The 14,833-nt window shown below is 59.9% G+C and overlaps 1 protein-coding gene across 1 annotated transcript in view; it reads left to right on the top strand.

Moving 5' to 3' along the window:
* NUP210 (nucleoporin 210) overlaps window positions 1-7,265 on the top strand; it is a 110,962-nt gene extending 103,697 nt beyond the window's left edge. Inside the window, exons 35-40 of the mRNA XM_044754348.2 lie at window positions 371-517; window positions 1,255-1,505; window positions 2,463-2,679; window positions 4,330-4,425; window positions 4,504-4,587; window positions 5,828-7,265. Of these exons, the coding sequence (XP_044610283.2) occupies window positions 371-517; window positions 1,255-1,505; window positions 2,463-2,679; window positions 4,330-4,425; window positions 4,504-4,587; window positions 5,828-5,928 (896 nt within the window). The 3' untranslated portion in view covers window positions 5,929-7,265. The remainder of the gene's footprint in view (window positions 1-370; window positions 518-1,254; window positions 1,506-2,462; window positions 2,680-4,329; window positions 4,426-4,503; window positions 4,588-5,827) is intronic.
* The last annotated feature ends 7,568 nt before the right edge of the window (window positions 7,266-14,833 follow it).

Here is a 14,833-nt window from a genome sequence, read left to right as displayed (position 1 = left end):
CTGGTGGCCAGAAATAAACTGCCCATGATTCCCTGCTGACGGGAACAGATGACACGCATTAGATGCGGGCTCCAGAGCAGATGCTGAGATTCTGACCTGAAATGGCCCGTGATTTGCAGAGACCAGCTCCTCTGTAGAATTTATCCTCAGCGTTTATAAACCATGGCATCACGAAGCTTCGGGCAGCCCTGGGGGCCCCATATGGAAGGAATTCGGGGTGCAGGTGCCATTTTGCGGCCCACTCGGCCTGTGTGGCCTGCTGTTGCTCCCTGTTTCCGGGCCCTGCAGGCAGGTGCAGAGGCCTCGCTGGGCCAGGGTGTGGCAGCCAGCAGGGCTGACCTCCACCCTTCCTCCCCCTCCCCATCTCTAGGTGAGTGCGGCCCTGCCCAGATGGAGGCCATCCAGACGCTTCTCCCGGAGTCCCTCATAAGCTGCCAGCTACAGTTCAAACCAGACGTCTTTGATCTCCCGGCACGTGATGTTTTCACCGCGGAGCCGGCGTTTGACGCTGCGCTGGGTAGGTTTGCAGGGGTTTGAAGGGGGAAATTGACCTGCACGGAGGGTTTACCCTCAGTGCATGTGGCTCACGACAACCATCAGTCCAGAGGGCAGTGTGTCAGGAGCCCAGCCTGGGGATGGATCGTCACTCTGGCCTCTGGTTCAGTAGGAGGGGTTGGTGTCCCTGTGCCGGGTCACGCCGTTCTCACAGCCACCTGGCGTCCTGGTTCCAGGCTCAGGGAGCTCGAACTGCTCAATAGTGTCCGTCTGACTCGCTTACCCACTCTGGGCCAGGCACGGAAGATACGGCAGGTGCCCAGTCAGTCCCGCCCCACGCTGCCACAGAACGTCCTGCTGCATCTGGGGTCAGGGGCCCTGCCGAGAGTCAGCCGGGCCCACCTGCAGCCCAGCGCTGGGCCGTGGTGTCTGTCTGCCATCTATTCTCTCTCATCAGAGCCAGGCTGACTTGGCTCTGAGGTGAGGGAGTGAACCAGACGCCCTGCCCCGAGTGTCAGTCCAGTGGGGCCTAGCCAGTGGAGGATTCGGAGACAGTGAGGGAGAGCGCTGGTCACAGGAAGGGTGTCAGGGCAGGCTGGGGCACTGACGAAGGCCTTCCCAGGAGACCCCTGGAGGAGGCCACGCCTCCCCTGTGCTCTCAAGGATGAGTAGGAGTTCTCCAGTTAGGAAGGCAGGGAGAATGAGTAGCCTCAGGGCATGGGTGGGAGAGGGGACAAGGTGGCCCCCTTGTCTCCGCAGGCCGGTACCTCTGCTCCGTCACCATGCACAGGCTGACAGACAAGCAGCTGAGACACCTCAGCATGAAGAAGACGGCGCTGGTGGTCACCGCCTCCATCCTGGGCGGCCACTTCTCCGGAGAGCAGGTGGGGGCCGAGGTGCCCTTCAGCCCGGGGCTTTACGCCGACCAGGCTGAAATCCTCTTGAGCAACCACCACACCAGCTCCGAGGTCAAGGTCTTTGGAGCCGGGGAGATTCTAGAGAGCCTGGAGGTGAGTGGCCCATGCGCAAGCAGGAGCATTGGAAAGGACCCGAGGCAGCCAGGACCGGTGGCACATGCAAGTCCTGACCATCTCTCCTTAGTATTAAAACTAGAGATAAAATTTTTGAAAATGAAAATACCCTGACCCTGTCTTTTTTCTGCAGCACCATTGCCGTCCGTTAGCCCATGCAACTGTGTTAGTTGCTGGGGTTTCTGCTGCTCGTCCCCAGCTCGAGGTTAGATGGGTGAGGGTGGCACTTAGAACAGGGCTGCCCACCACACAGCCTGAGCTCAGTGGGCATCAGGATGTCCAGTGATGAATTCAGTGCGGGAATGCAGGCCGACGTGGGACGGGAAGGAAAGCTCCAGCCCCTGACCTATCGCTGACGCCCGCACAACTCGGGGCAAGGTCCCCTCTCTGGGCCTCAGTTTCCCCGTCTGCTGATGGTGGCAGAATGATGTCATAGGTCGTGGAGCCCCGCAGGCTGGGAGGAGGTCTGGGGTGATGTGGTGAGGCTCCCTGGCCTCTGCTCTTCCTCCTCTTGTCTCGCCGCAGCAGACGTGGCCGAAGCTTCTCACAGCGAGACAGGCGTGGAACCTTCATTGGTGATGGAGGGTCCGCCAGGCCGCAGGGTCGGGCTGCTGGTGATCGGCCGCTAACAGAGCTCCAGGCCGCTCCCTCGGGAAGTCAGTGCTGGGTGAAAGTTCACGTCAGTGTAGCGTTTTTTTAAAGAGCACTTGATTAGATTTCATGATTCCTCACAAACAGCCTGAGTGTGGGCAGTGTGCTCCCTCCCTGACTGGGCGCATTGCACGCTGTCTGTCAGAAGTGCCGAGGCAGCGCCACCTGCCCAGGGAGTGGGGCCTGGGCAGGGGTCCCCACCCCCGGCCTTCAGGCTCGGAAGGGAAGCGCAACATGTCAGGTAGAAATGGGGGTGCTCCCCTTCAGCCCTGACGTCTCTCCCAGGTGAAGTCGGGGTCTCCGGCCGTGCTGGCCTTCATGAAAGAGAAGTCTTTGGGGCTGCCCAGCTTCGTCACCTACACAGTCGGTGTCTCGGACCCCACGGCCGGCAGCCAGGGGCCTCTGTCCACGGCCCTGACCTTCTCCAGCCCCACAACTAACCAAGCCATCACCATCCCTGTCACCGTGGCCTTCGTGATGGATCGCCGAGGAGCTGGTCCTTGTGAGTCATGGAATGGGACACCAGCTGGGATGCCCCAGGGCAGGGAGGGCCCAGCCAGAGTGGTCCTGGCTGTCAGTGGAGAGCTGGGAGTCTGAGGACGGGAGGAGTCAGACATGCAGACAGCCCCACATAGTCAACATTGCTCAGCGGGCAGACGTGCACGCTCCGTGTCCCGTCCAGGCTCAGTGCAACAGCCAGAGGAGGCTGTTAAACGTGGCCACGTCTCGCCCTCCTCCCTCAGCACTCTGCCCCGAAAGGCCCCACATGATCTGCCCTCCCAGCCCTGTATGACTTGTCTCCCTGACGCACCCTGCTCCAGCCACGCTGGCCTCCTTCCTGGTTTTGGAACACGTGCAGCCCCAACTCGAGCCCTTGGCATTTGCTGTTCCCTCTGCCTGGAATGCTGTTCCCTTGGATGGCCCCTTGGCCAGCACCTCCCACCCCCCATCTAACCTTCCTCAAATATCACCTTCCCACGTAACACGAACACTCCATCCTCACTCCCACACGCTCCCACCCTTTTCTTCCTTCCCTAGCACTATTGCCAACTGTCGGCCTGTATAATAATTAATATAATTAGTTATCATGATTTCTGCTGGGCCTCCCCAGCCAGAAGCTAGGTAATTAAAGACAGTGCTTAGAACAGGGCCTGCCCAACATACAGTCGGTGCTCAGCAATGAACGAATCCATTTATTTTGTAGGCATGGATTAGCACCTGCTGTGTGCCAGACTCTGCTGGGCCAATGCCTGGGAAGCCCCCATTAAATAGAGAGGGCCCAGGAGCAGTGACGCAGTCAGAAGGGATGCATCTAAGGATGTGGCCGAGGAAGGGGGCGCGGAGGCAGTTTGACCTCTGCCAGAGGAGGGCGCAGCTCCAAGGAGCCCCTTCAGCCCCATCTGGAAGGACAAGTAGCCGGGCGAGGGTGATGCAGACAGACCCTGGGGTGGTGTGTGGGGTGAGGGCTGGGCATGAGGAGCCTTGAACGCCAGGCCAGGGGCTCAGGCTGTCTCCCAAGAGCAGGGAAGGGACCTGGTCAGGTCCGATTGGGAGTGGACTGAGGGGTGGGACCAATGTCAGGGGCACTTGAGGAGGCCACCCTTCTTCCTGCCGAGCAGGGATGCGTCCCGACTCGGGACAGCCCAGTGGGGTGGCGGGAGGGGTCCTTGAGAAGGCCTGAGGGCCCTGCTGAGGCGGGGAGCTGGAGGAGGAGCGGCCCTGGGGCAGAAGATGCTGGGCTCTCGTTGTGCAAGGCCTTGGTCCAGGAGCAGCGGTGTGCTGTCCAGTGTCTGCCCCGACCTCCATTGTCGTGGTTCTCACTCTCGACTTGGCGTGTTCGACACGGCCTTCGGGCAGCGTGGCTGACTGGGCAGCCCCCACCTCCGACGCCCGCAGAAAGGCCTCGTCTGCCCTTGAACGGGTGGGGAAACCGGCCCCTGCCGAGCGGTGAGCCGCTCCACGAGGAGGATCCTTCCTCCAAGGAGCAGGGTCTCACGTGGAACACGGGTCAGGTGGCCCAGGAAGGCAGGGGACGGAGCAGTGAGGTGACGGCCCCGCGGGACTGGACACTGCTCTGGGCCCCTGGAGGGCGGCCCCACCCTTTGGCCATGCGCCGGGCGGTTTTGGTAACACGTCTTCCCAACGGTTGCAGACGGAGCCAGCCTCTTCCAGCACCTCCTGGACTCCTACCAGGTCATGTTCTTCACGCTGTTTGCGCTGCTGGCTGGGACCGCTGTCATGATCATAGGTGAGGCAGGCTGCGTGGTGTCCCCTGGTTTGCTCCCCCACCCCGCACCCCTACTCTAACCAGCCACGTGTCTTGCAGCCTACCACACGGTCTGTGCACCCCGCGAGCTCGCCACGCCTCCAGCCCTCTCCCCCGGAGCCAGCCCTCGGCACAGCCCCCACTGTGAGTAGCCCCCTGCAGACGCAGCCTGGCAGAGCTGGGGCTAAGAGGAGGGATCCTGGGGGAGAAGGGGATGCTCAGGCCCTGGACCCCAGCTCTCAGAAGGCCTGGCCCTGGGTAAAAGTTGCAACTGGGGCGTGAGGCACAGAGGGCAGCTCTGGGAGCCAGCAAGGGGGACCTAAGACAAGGAGAGCTTTCCCAAGCAGGACGGGGCAGGTGAAGGGGCTGGCGGTAGGAGCTCTGTCTGTAAGTATGCACGCTGGGACTGGGTTCCCACCTGTCAGGGCTGCTGCAGAGGGCTCTGAGCTGGGTTTGGACTGGCTGACTCTGAGATGAGGATTCTGGGCAGTCCTAAACAAGACCTATTCCTCTTCATAGTCCAATTATCTCTGGTGGCCCTGAGGCCTCTCTCTGTGAGCGGTGTCTCCTAAAACTGTGCAGTGCCCAACCTGCCCCGCCGTACATGGCAGCCCTTATATCTCCTGACTCCTATTCAAGGTTCTCTCCCCTACACAAGGAATCCTTGAGCTCGTGAGCGCGACCAGGCTTCAAGGGGTCTGTGAAATTTTTGGAAGAGGATGCAGTGTTGTACATAGATGCGTTTTTCTGGGTCATAAGATCCCACATGCATCCTGGGCCTCTAGAATCACAGCCTTCTACCAGGCTGCCTATCAGACCTGTGAAATGACACCCAGGGAAAGCATGGAACGTTCAACAGCTCACTTTCCTTGCAACTCTGATGGCTTGTCTGGCTGTCCTTGCGGTGGGCGCCCACCCTTTCTAACTGCGTCTGCCCACACACCCCTCGCTGCACTCGCTGGAGCCACACCAGGTCTGTCATTGTCTCCCGACCACTCCAGACCCTCTGCTCATGTTGGAATCGTTGTTCATGCAGCTTTCTCTGCCAGGAGGCTGTTCCCACCCAGCTGGATGGCCCTCCCTGAGTGCCCCTTGGGCGGCACACTTCCCTCCATCCCGCAACCTGCTGCTTGTCCCCGGCAGGCTGTGCGCTCCAGGAGGCCGGGGCTCAGGCTCCAGGCCTCTGCGTGTCCAGCCCACCCCCTTTCCCTAGTAGGGCTCATCAAGCCCCTGTGGACCCCCTCGGGCCCAGGGACACCGGGGGCATCGTTAGGGAGGCATCCGGGCCTGCAGTGGCCCTCCCCTGTGCTCGCCCCCACCCAGGCCCCGTGGCACATCGAGCCCCCCTTGCTCTGTGACTCACCTCCTCTCTCTTCTCGCCTAGATTTTTCTGCCTCGTCGCCGACGCCTTTCAACGCACTGCCTGCCCCTCGCAGAGCCAGTCCCCCGTCGGGGCTGTGGAGCCCCGCATATACCTCCCACTAGTCGGCCCAGGGGCTGCGCTGGAGCCGCCCACCCAACGCCTGCCCTGCTGTGTCTGCGCAGGTGGGATGGGCTCGGGCAGCCTGGGGCGGGTCCTGAGCCCTGAGCCCGGCCCCGGCCGCCCCGCAGACCGTAGTCCAGGCCGCGCTCGTCGCTGATTCATATGCCTACGACTTTGTTTGTTGTTTGTTTTTTTACTTCAGAGTCTTGCACAGGCTAAGACTCTGGCTCGTTCCCCTATGCCTGCTTGTCCGGCGTTTCTGGACAACGTGCGCTTATGCTGTTGCTTTCCGAGTCTCTCAAATCGGGACTTTGAGTGGACAGAGCTCTGGCAGGCGTCGTCTCTGGAGGACGTCGCTGCAGCGGTCTCAGGGAAAGGACTTCTTAATCTCTTTTGTATTTTTGTGGGTTTGTTCCCTGTGGAAACTTTACTTTTCCCTACTCTGGCTCCCACTGGGAAGTGAGGGGAGCGAGCGGCCGTGAGCATCTGGGGTGACCTCTGGCCACTGCCGGGCTGCCTCAGCCCGGGAGCCACGGACACTGCAGGAGCCCAGCGCGACTGCTTTTGGCGCCCTGTGGGCCACTGTGACCCGGCTTTCTTTGTTTCCTAAGCTGTGCAAACGTCTCCTAGACTTGGCCTCAGCCCTGTGGGGACGTCCCGTGGGATCCGGCTCGTTCTCTTTGTCCTGGCTCCTCCATCAGCACAGGGACGTGCGATCCTAGTTGGGAGACATCCCTGAGCTGGAGCAGGGGCCTCTCTTTCTGTTTGTGCGTGGGGAGGAGCCGCCGTGCCCTGCCCGAGCACAGACACCCAGTGTTATCTCTTCTTCCTTTTGTACCACTGTCATACCGCAGCAGATCTGAGCCTCCGGCCCACCCGGGTGGAGATGGCCCCCCAGCGGCCAGCTCCCTGGGCCCAGGGCCCTCCAGGCAGCTCCCCCACGGGCTGCAGAGCCCGGCGGGGCCAGTGAGGAGGACTGGCCCTGCAGGAGGGGGCTGGGAAGGAGAAGGCAGAAGTCATGTCCCTCCTTCCCAGCTGCCCGTCCTCAGCATCGAGACCTCCAGAGGCAGCCCTGCCCTCGGCCTCGAGTGGCCACTCTCAGGAAGGTCTGGAGACGCCCCCAGAGCCAGCCACGCATGGACACTGCGTGGAGTCTGCTGGGACGCTGAATCGGGTGTGAATCCAGTCTGCCCTTCACGGCTGGGCCATGCGATTTATTGTCCTAAAGCCCAGACGGGAAGAACTGTGCCTTGATATTACTTGAGCTCAAACTGACGACTTGGATGTCGATAGGCATTTCTACTTGGTTTATTTAATAAAGCTTTATATAATTTCTTAAGAGCAGCGTGATCACTGCCGGAGTGGCCTGTGTCCTACCTGGAAGTGGCCCAGGCCCTGGTGACTGCCACCGGCCACGTGGATTTGGGGAGCTGCTCTGTTCTGCTGCCCCTCGAGCCTTCCGCACCCACCTCCTGCCTCTCGCCGGCCTCCGAGGCCTCCCCCCACCACCAAGACCAGTAGGCGGCCAGGGCAGGTGGCCATGGTGTCTTCCAGTGCTGCCAGCCCAGGGTCCCATGGCGCCTTCCCTGGAGGAGGACATGGCAGCCCTGCCCACATGTCCACCCGTCACTGGGTGTCACTCGACCAGCATCCCTTCCTCCCTGTTGCTCTGGCTTCTCCCCCACCCTCCTGAAGCTGATGTCCCCAGGGTCACCAGCACTTCTGCTCAGTCCCTCCTCCCCTGACCCTGGCAACCTGGACTTCCTCCTTAGTGAACTCTCCCTGCCAGGTGGCCAGCCTCTTGCCTCCCCGGCGTCCCCCTCGCCCCCTCGACCCCCAGTGCCCGGCCTTCTGCCTTCACCGAGCACCACAGACGTGGTCCTGAGGGCCCCGTGAGGCATATTCTCCTGGTGGCCTCGTCCAGGTGTGGGAATGGATGCTGAGAGAAATCAGGCAGCCATCAAGGTCCCGGGCTACCCAAAGGTGCCCCTGGCAGAGACCAGCTGTCCCCAGCGTCACCCTGCCTGCTTCCTGGGGATCTGGACCCTGACGCACAGCTGGGCAAAGAGTAGCCAGAATGCGCACTGCGTTTCCCTGCCCCTTTGCCGCTAGAAGCCAACACGCGACTATGATGTGAGCAGAGAATAGAGACAGTGTCCCTCCCAGCAGCTCAGGGACTGTCTCCTAAAGGCGGGTCCTCCTCACATCATCCTTCCTCCGGCTGAGCCCACGGGGGTCAGGGCACTAGAGTCGCCGCTCCATCATGACGCTGGAGCCTGCACGCCAGCCCAGACGGCCTCGCTTCCTTGAGAGGGAGAGGGGTGCTCCCATGGCTTCAGGACCGGCAGGTCTACCGCCACAGTCGAATCTGCCTGCCAGCCCACCCTGCAGCCACACTGCGCCGCCAGCCACTTCCTGCCCGGAGCTCGCCTCCAGCCCCCAGGGACACACTTGCTCCCGCACGCTGAGGTCCCCTCCTCGGGTCCCTACGCCCACAGTCCTCAAGTTCCCACAATCTGTCCCTTCCTTGTCTCCTCCCCCAGCCCCCTTCTCGGCCCAGGGAGCCTCCCCCGGGGATGAGGTCCTGGCCTCTAGCCTCCCCTCGTCTCAGCTACCTGGTCTCCTCGCAGCCCTGCTTACACTCAGCGCAGCCCGCCTACCCTGGACGGGCATGGCCCCTGTGGACACAATGGGGAACCGTAGTTTCCCAGTTAGGCTTTGCGTGCTCACTTGTGATCTTGTCCTCCGTGGAAACTGGCCCCCAGGCCTGCCCGTCCTCCACCCGACCTGGGCTTTGAGGTCAGACAGAGCAGGGTGGCCCCTGGATCTGTGCCTGCCTGGGTGCTCAGCTCAGCCTCCTCCGGCCCTGGGCTTCCGTGTTCTCCCTGTGCAGTGGGCACAGCGGTGCCTGCAGAGTCATCGTGAACCTAAGCAAGAGCGTCAGAGGGGTCAGCTCCTCGGTGGGGCAGGGGTGCTGGCAGGCGTCCTCCCCAGAGGTGGTGGCTGATCCCACTTGGGGCGGGGTCAGAGAGGGGGAGAGGAGGGCTCGGCTCCCTGCAGAAGGCTTCGGGGGCTGAGAGGAGGAGGGCCCTGGAGGTGGAGGCGACGGGGCCAGAGATGCTTGGGGCACAAGTGACAACTTTAGGACGCAGAGGCCCTGTCACGCTGGCCCACACTGAGAAGCGAAACGCAGAGGCTGGAAGTCTGTGGGTGCCGTCTCTGCCCTGGTCTTGGTCTCCCCGACCGAACGGGAGGACACTCCTCAGGAGACCCCTGAAGGACACAGCGGGCTCACACACAGCAGGTGCTGCATCCACAGCTGCTGGCACAGGGCCGACGAGCCCAGAGGGAGACAGGACGCCTGTTCGCAGAAGGACAAGATGGAGAGACAGAAGGTGAGCAGGCGAGAGGGTGCTTCCCAGCCCCCTGGACCTCTGTTGTCATTCCTCATGCCGTGTTGCCATCGTCAGATCCCATGACCCCTCCCCAGCTGGGACCTCCTGTTTCTACTGTGTCCCCAGGACCTGGCACGCAGGAAGACCTAGAGAGCATTCAACCGATGTCATATGTTCAGCACAGGGCCTGCCCGGCATACCATTAGACTCCATAAATGTTGGCATTGCCCTCAGTCGGGCCTCCTCAGTGACACAAGATGACTGCCAGGATCCAGGCATCACCTCACATTGAGACACAGCAGCATCCAGAAGAGGAGGAGCAGAGAGACAGCTCTCCCCGTCTCGTAAGGACTAAAGACTTCTCTCCCGGAAGGCTCCTCAGCAGACAGCTCCCACCGTATCCATCGCTGCGGCCGAGGGGTGGGGAGGCTCTCCTGGCCAGTCCTAGCCCGTGGCTGGGAGGCAGTGGGATCATCACATCCATGCAGGGTGATCCTTCAGGGTTGACTGGATGTCAGGATATCACCCTCTCAACATCTTTCACATAAAAAGAGACGGTCTCGGCATCGGCCAGCTGGGTTCCCCTCTGACGCCGCTGGCTTCCCTTTACCCGGCTCGGGTGCTCCGGGGCCTGACGGAGCTCTGGGCTTTCTTCCCCCAGAGGCCACTGTCACCTTGAAACGCGTGTGCGCCGGCAGTGGCCGGGGCTTGCGAGGAGTGACATGAAGCGCGGCTCAGCTGTCCATCCCACACTGACCGGCAGCTCTCACTCTCTAGAGGGTGCTGAAAATGCTCTTAGCATCACTTAGCGCTAAAAATAGCATGTTGCATATAGATTTTTTTCTCCAGAATTCCTAAGTTTGGCAAAAATTAACTCTCTGTCTACCTATCTCTCCCTGTTTCTGTGTGTGCGTGTGTCTTGGGCATTCTGGAGGACGTTACAAGCTCCAGGTCTGACACTCCAGCCAGAGAGCCCAAACCCGGGGCAGCCAGGACGGGGCACAAAGGCCCAGTCCGTGGGCAACACATGCAGCTCAGCGAGCAGCTACCTTCTGGGGCAGGTAGCAGGTCATCTGACCTCTCCAGGCTGCAGTGGTTCCCTCATCTACCCAGTGGCCGTCCTGACGTCTGTCCTGTCCCCCGCCAGCATGGCCCCCGGCAGGAAGAGGTCCACTAGTACCCTGCCCTCCCCCTCCCGGCCCGCACACCCTCTCCCACAGGACTTTGGGGTGCCTCCTGCTAAAGGCTGAGTGTCTCCCCCCGTTGGGGGGTGGGGCGGTCAGCGGCAGTCATGTGACTTGCTGTGGCCAATAGGACATGGGTGGAGGTGACTGCGTCAGTTCCGAGCCTGGGCTTAAGGAAGCCCCGCAAGTCTCCACTCACCCCTGTTGTGCTGCTGCCACTGACATGATAACAGGGCAGCCAGGAAGCTGCTGGTCCCAGGAGGAGGAAGGACCCTCACAGGGACCTGAAACAAGCGTGTCCATCCCAGATCAGCTGACCTGCAGACCCAGGACAGTGAGAATAAATAATGACTGTAAAAAACCACTGACTCTGGGGATGGCTTGTCAGTAGCCTTATTGCGGCAGGGGGTGACGACGCAAAGCACGACGCGGAGTGGCTTCTGGCCGGACCCCTCGAAGGCAAGTTTTCAGCCTCTTGTCAGAGTGACTGGCATAGCTGGCCCAGAGGGACCGGTCCCTTCAGTCTGTTCTCTCTGGGGCCTGCCTGGTGCTGCCCGCTCAGCCCGTCTTGCTGAGACAGGCTTTCCTGGGTGGCTGGGGCGGGCACTCGGGCAGGAGCGTCCAAGGACAGAGGGCACGGGATGGCTATGCGATGCAGGGCCTGCACCTCCCTGAGCTCAGCTGGCCTCCTTCTTGGGGCGGGCACCGGCAGCCGCACGCTCCAGGCTGCTGTGAGGGCTGACGGACACGTGGCTCCGAGGGGCTCCCTGCTCCGTCGATGTGGGTCCTGTACCATCCTGAGACCATCCCCACCCGGCCTCACCCCCATTGCGTTGCTCGTGCTGGGACCACATGGGGAAGGATGTTCTCAGGACAGTTTGTTGAACAAACACAAGAGTGAGTCCCCATGAAGGAACAAGTGATTGCAGATTTTCCTCCACCGTGAGGCTCTAGTTTTCTGGGTCACCCTGAGCTTCAGATCAGTGGGGAGAGGAGCGGGGCCGGGGGGGCAGGTGGAGGCTGAAACTCTTAAGTCTATTTCACCCCCAAGGCCCCTGGGGCAGGGAAGTCTGTCCCAGGCCCCCCAAACCACTCCCCCAGCAGCCTTCAAGCCGCTTGGACTAGGGCCAGGCAAAAGCAGCTTGGCAGAGTGGCCGCCGGCTCCAGCAGTCAGCCACCGCTCCTTGCGGCCACCGTGGACTGTTGGGAGTGGCCCAGGTCGGGGGACAGTGGAAGCAGCTGACGCTGACTGCACTCCACCTCCCAGGCACATGTAAGTGCTTTCCGCCCTCCAGTTCTCTGCATCCTCACCTCCGCCCTGAGAAGCAGGTGCCACTATTTACAGATGGGGAAACTGAGGCATGCAAGGTGAAGCCACCCTTCTGGCGTCACACACTGGCAAGTGGCAGAACCAGGATTTGAATCCACGCAGATTGCCATCAGGGTTTGCTGTGCACACCTGTTCTTCCCCTGCCCACCTGCACGGGCAGCTGGGGATCCACCTGGAGCAGGAGGCTGTGCGGGCAGGGAATCAGGGCCCTCACCCACTCCCCTCAGAGCAGCTCAGCTTCGGGCTGTCTCATGGGTCACTTTGTTTTCCATAAGAAAAACAAGTTAATATAGGGGCCAGCCTGGTGGGGCAGCAGTTAAGTACATGCATTCCGCTTTGGCACCCTGGGGTTCACTGGTTCGGATCCTGGGTGTGGACATGGCAGCGCTTGGCGAGCCATGCTGTGGTAGGCGTCCCACACATAAAGTAGAGGAAGATGGGCACGGATGTTAGTTCAGGGCCAGGCTTCCTCAGCAAAAAGAGGAGGATTGGCAGCAGATGTTAGCTCAGGGCTAATCTTCCTCAAAAAGAAAAAAAAACAGTTAATATAGAAAAGTGCAGAGAATGCTACAGCAGCCCCCTCTGCCTTCCACGCAGTGCAAGCAACTGTCAGTGTGGTGTGACGGCTCCCACCGTGGTGGCGGTGGGGTCTTAGAAAAACAAACTACAAATGTGACTTCAGTGTTGTTTAACCTCTGCCTTCTGTCCCTTCCGGGAGGCAGCTGCTTTCATCAATCTGCAGCATATCCTTCCAAAGCAACTTTCACTGTTAGTAAGTGTTAATAAATAACATATTACTGTTCTGTGTGTATGTTACGATTTTACGTAACTGTGGTCATACTTTGTCACATTCAGCATCTTGCTTTCTTCCTTAGGTGTCATGTACTATTCCATCATATAGCTTCATTTCACTTTAATTCTTCGTTCCCCTATTGCTGGACACCAAGGTTGTTTCTGATTTTTGCTATACTGAAGAGTGCTGCGGGGAACATTCCTGTGCAAGGCTCCCGGCCCGGCTGCAGGTGCTCTGGGGTGGATGTCAAGTAACGGAGTTGCTGGGGCAGGGGGTGCCCGTTATCCAGTTGGCTGGATGCTGCGACACTTATTTCCCAGCATCCACCGATCTCACATGCACCAGCTGGATATGAGAGATTCTGATCCCCTATCCTTGCGACACATAATATTGTCATTGTGTATATTTATTTTTGCTAGTTTGGTGGGTGAAAATGGCATTTTACAGGTTTAATTCCAGTTCTGCGATTACTAGTGAGGATGAACTTTTTTTGTTTATTGGCCATTCATATTTTCCTCTGAATTGTCTGTCCTCCACTCAAACGTTTTCTTTTTCTTATTTCTTTGTCACTCCAAAAGAGAGAGACTATAAAATACCTATTCACAAGCCCAGTTTTCTATTCCACGTCCCCGTGAGCATCGCTGTGTGACAAAATCTCCAATCTCAGTGACGTAAGTCGGCTGACGTTAGCTCCTTCTCGTGAGTCTGGGAGTGGGCTGGTGGAGGTGGGCTCTGCCGGGAGCTCCTCCGCTCCATGTGTCGCCTCGTCCTCCCAGGACCAGCAGGCCAGGTAAGACAAGTCCTCCCGCAGTGACAACCTGAGGCGGGAGAGCGAGGGCAAACGCCTGGCAGCTGCCCGAGGGCCAGGCTGCGCCCGGCGTGCCGTCCTTCATGCTTCACTCTATTGGACAAAATGAGGCACGTGCGTGGACCTGGCCCCAGCACTGCGGACACGGCCTCTGCCTTTGCCAGGAGGAGCACAGGGTCACGAGGTGCCAGGTGTGCAGGGCTAGAGGGTGCCAGGCCCTTCCTGCCATGCTGGACTTTCTTCTTACTCATCTGTGACAGCTCTGAGTCGAGATACACTTCCGCATTTTATGTTCTGCTATTTTGTCTGAAGTAGTCTGCTTCCAAAATAAAATTTTGAAACCCATTGCTCCGGTTCAACTCTCTCACTGTTCAGATGGGAAAACTGAGGCCCAGAGCCAGGAAGGGGCCAGCCCGGGGTCGCATCCAGTAACACCCCACATCCCAGCCCCCTCTGACATTCAGGGCCACACCCGGCCCACTGGCGCAGCAGCTGAGAGTGTCTCCATGGAGGGACCAACAAATCGCCGTGAGCATTTCTCCACGATTAATTCTCAAGGAGCCAGTGTGGATGCACAGTTTTAACATCAAACAAAGTGAGCAATCTCAGTTACAGAGGGAGAAAAGGGAAGAAAACAAACCCGGAGACCGTGGGTTCGGCGATTGTCTATTACTCCGTTGGTTTATGGTGTATGTAATTAGCAAATAAAATTCTGTGGCGAATTTCATTAGCAGCCTCATCAGGTGACCACTTTCACTGGGGGAGGATTTACTGAAAGCAAATGAGGACCAGCTAGGAGAGCCAGGATGACGGGCCCGGAAAGACCAGCTCCCCGCGATGAGGCAGGACACCCTGGGCAGCACCCCCTCCGTGTCCTTCTCCGGGGACCACAGTGTGGCGGGGCAGCAGCGGTGAGCCTGGGGTCAGGGCCCAGGCACCAAGTAGAACTCCTGCTTCTGCCACTTCCCAGCCCCGCGACCCTGACCTTGGGTCCTTCTCGTCACCTCTCTGAGCCTCAGTTTCCCTGTCTGCAAAATGGTGATTATAACACGACCTCCTCTCTAGGTTTGCTGTGTGGTCCTCTGAGCCCCTGTGTTGAGACCCCTGGCCAGATGATGTGAACTGCTCTTCCTCCTCCCCCTGGGTCGTCTCAAGCAGCCCTCCTCACACCCCTGGGGGCCGTGGCCCACCGAGCTCGACCTGCGAGTCTTGTTACAGCTGTCTCCTCCACCACCCGCCAGGCCGGCTGAAGTCCAGGCTCATAAACACGAGTGTGACAGGCCAGGCAGATGACGTGCCCCGGGAGAGGGGCGGGGGGGTGCAGACTGGCGACCTGGAGTGCATGGCTGCACACACCTGGCTCCAGCTGCCAGATGGGAACCAAGCCCAATGAGGCC

Source organism: Equus asinus, chromosome 21 (assembly GCF_041296235.1).
Source record: "Equus asinus isolate D_3611 breed Donkey chromosome 21, EquAss-T2T_v2, whole genome shotgun sequence".
In the NCBI taxonomy this organism is placed as follows: Eukaryota; Metazoa; Chordata; class Mammalia; order Perissodactyla; family Equidae; genus Equus; species Equus asinus.
Note: the sequence above shows the minus strand (reverse complement) of the source record. Positions and strands in the feature narration are given on the sequence as shown.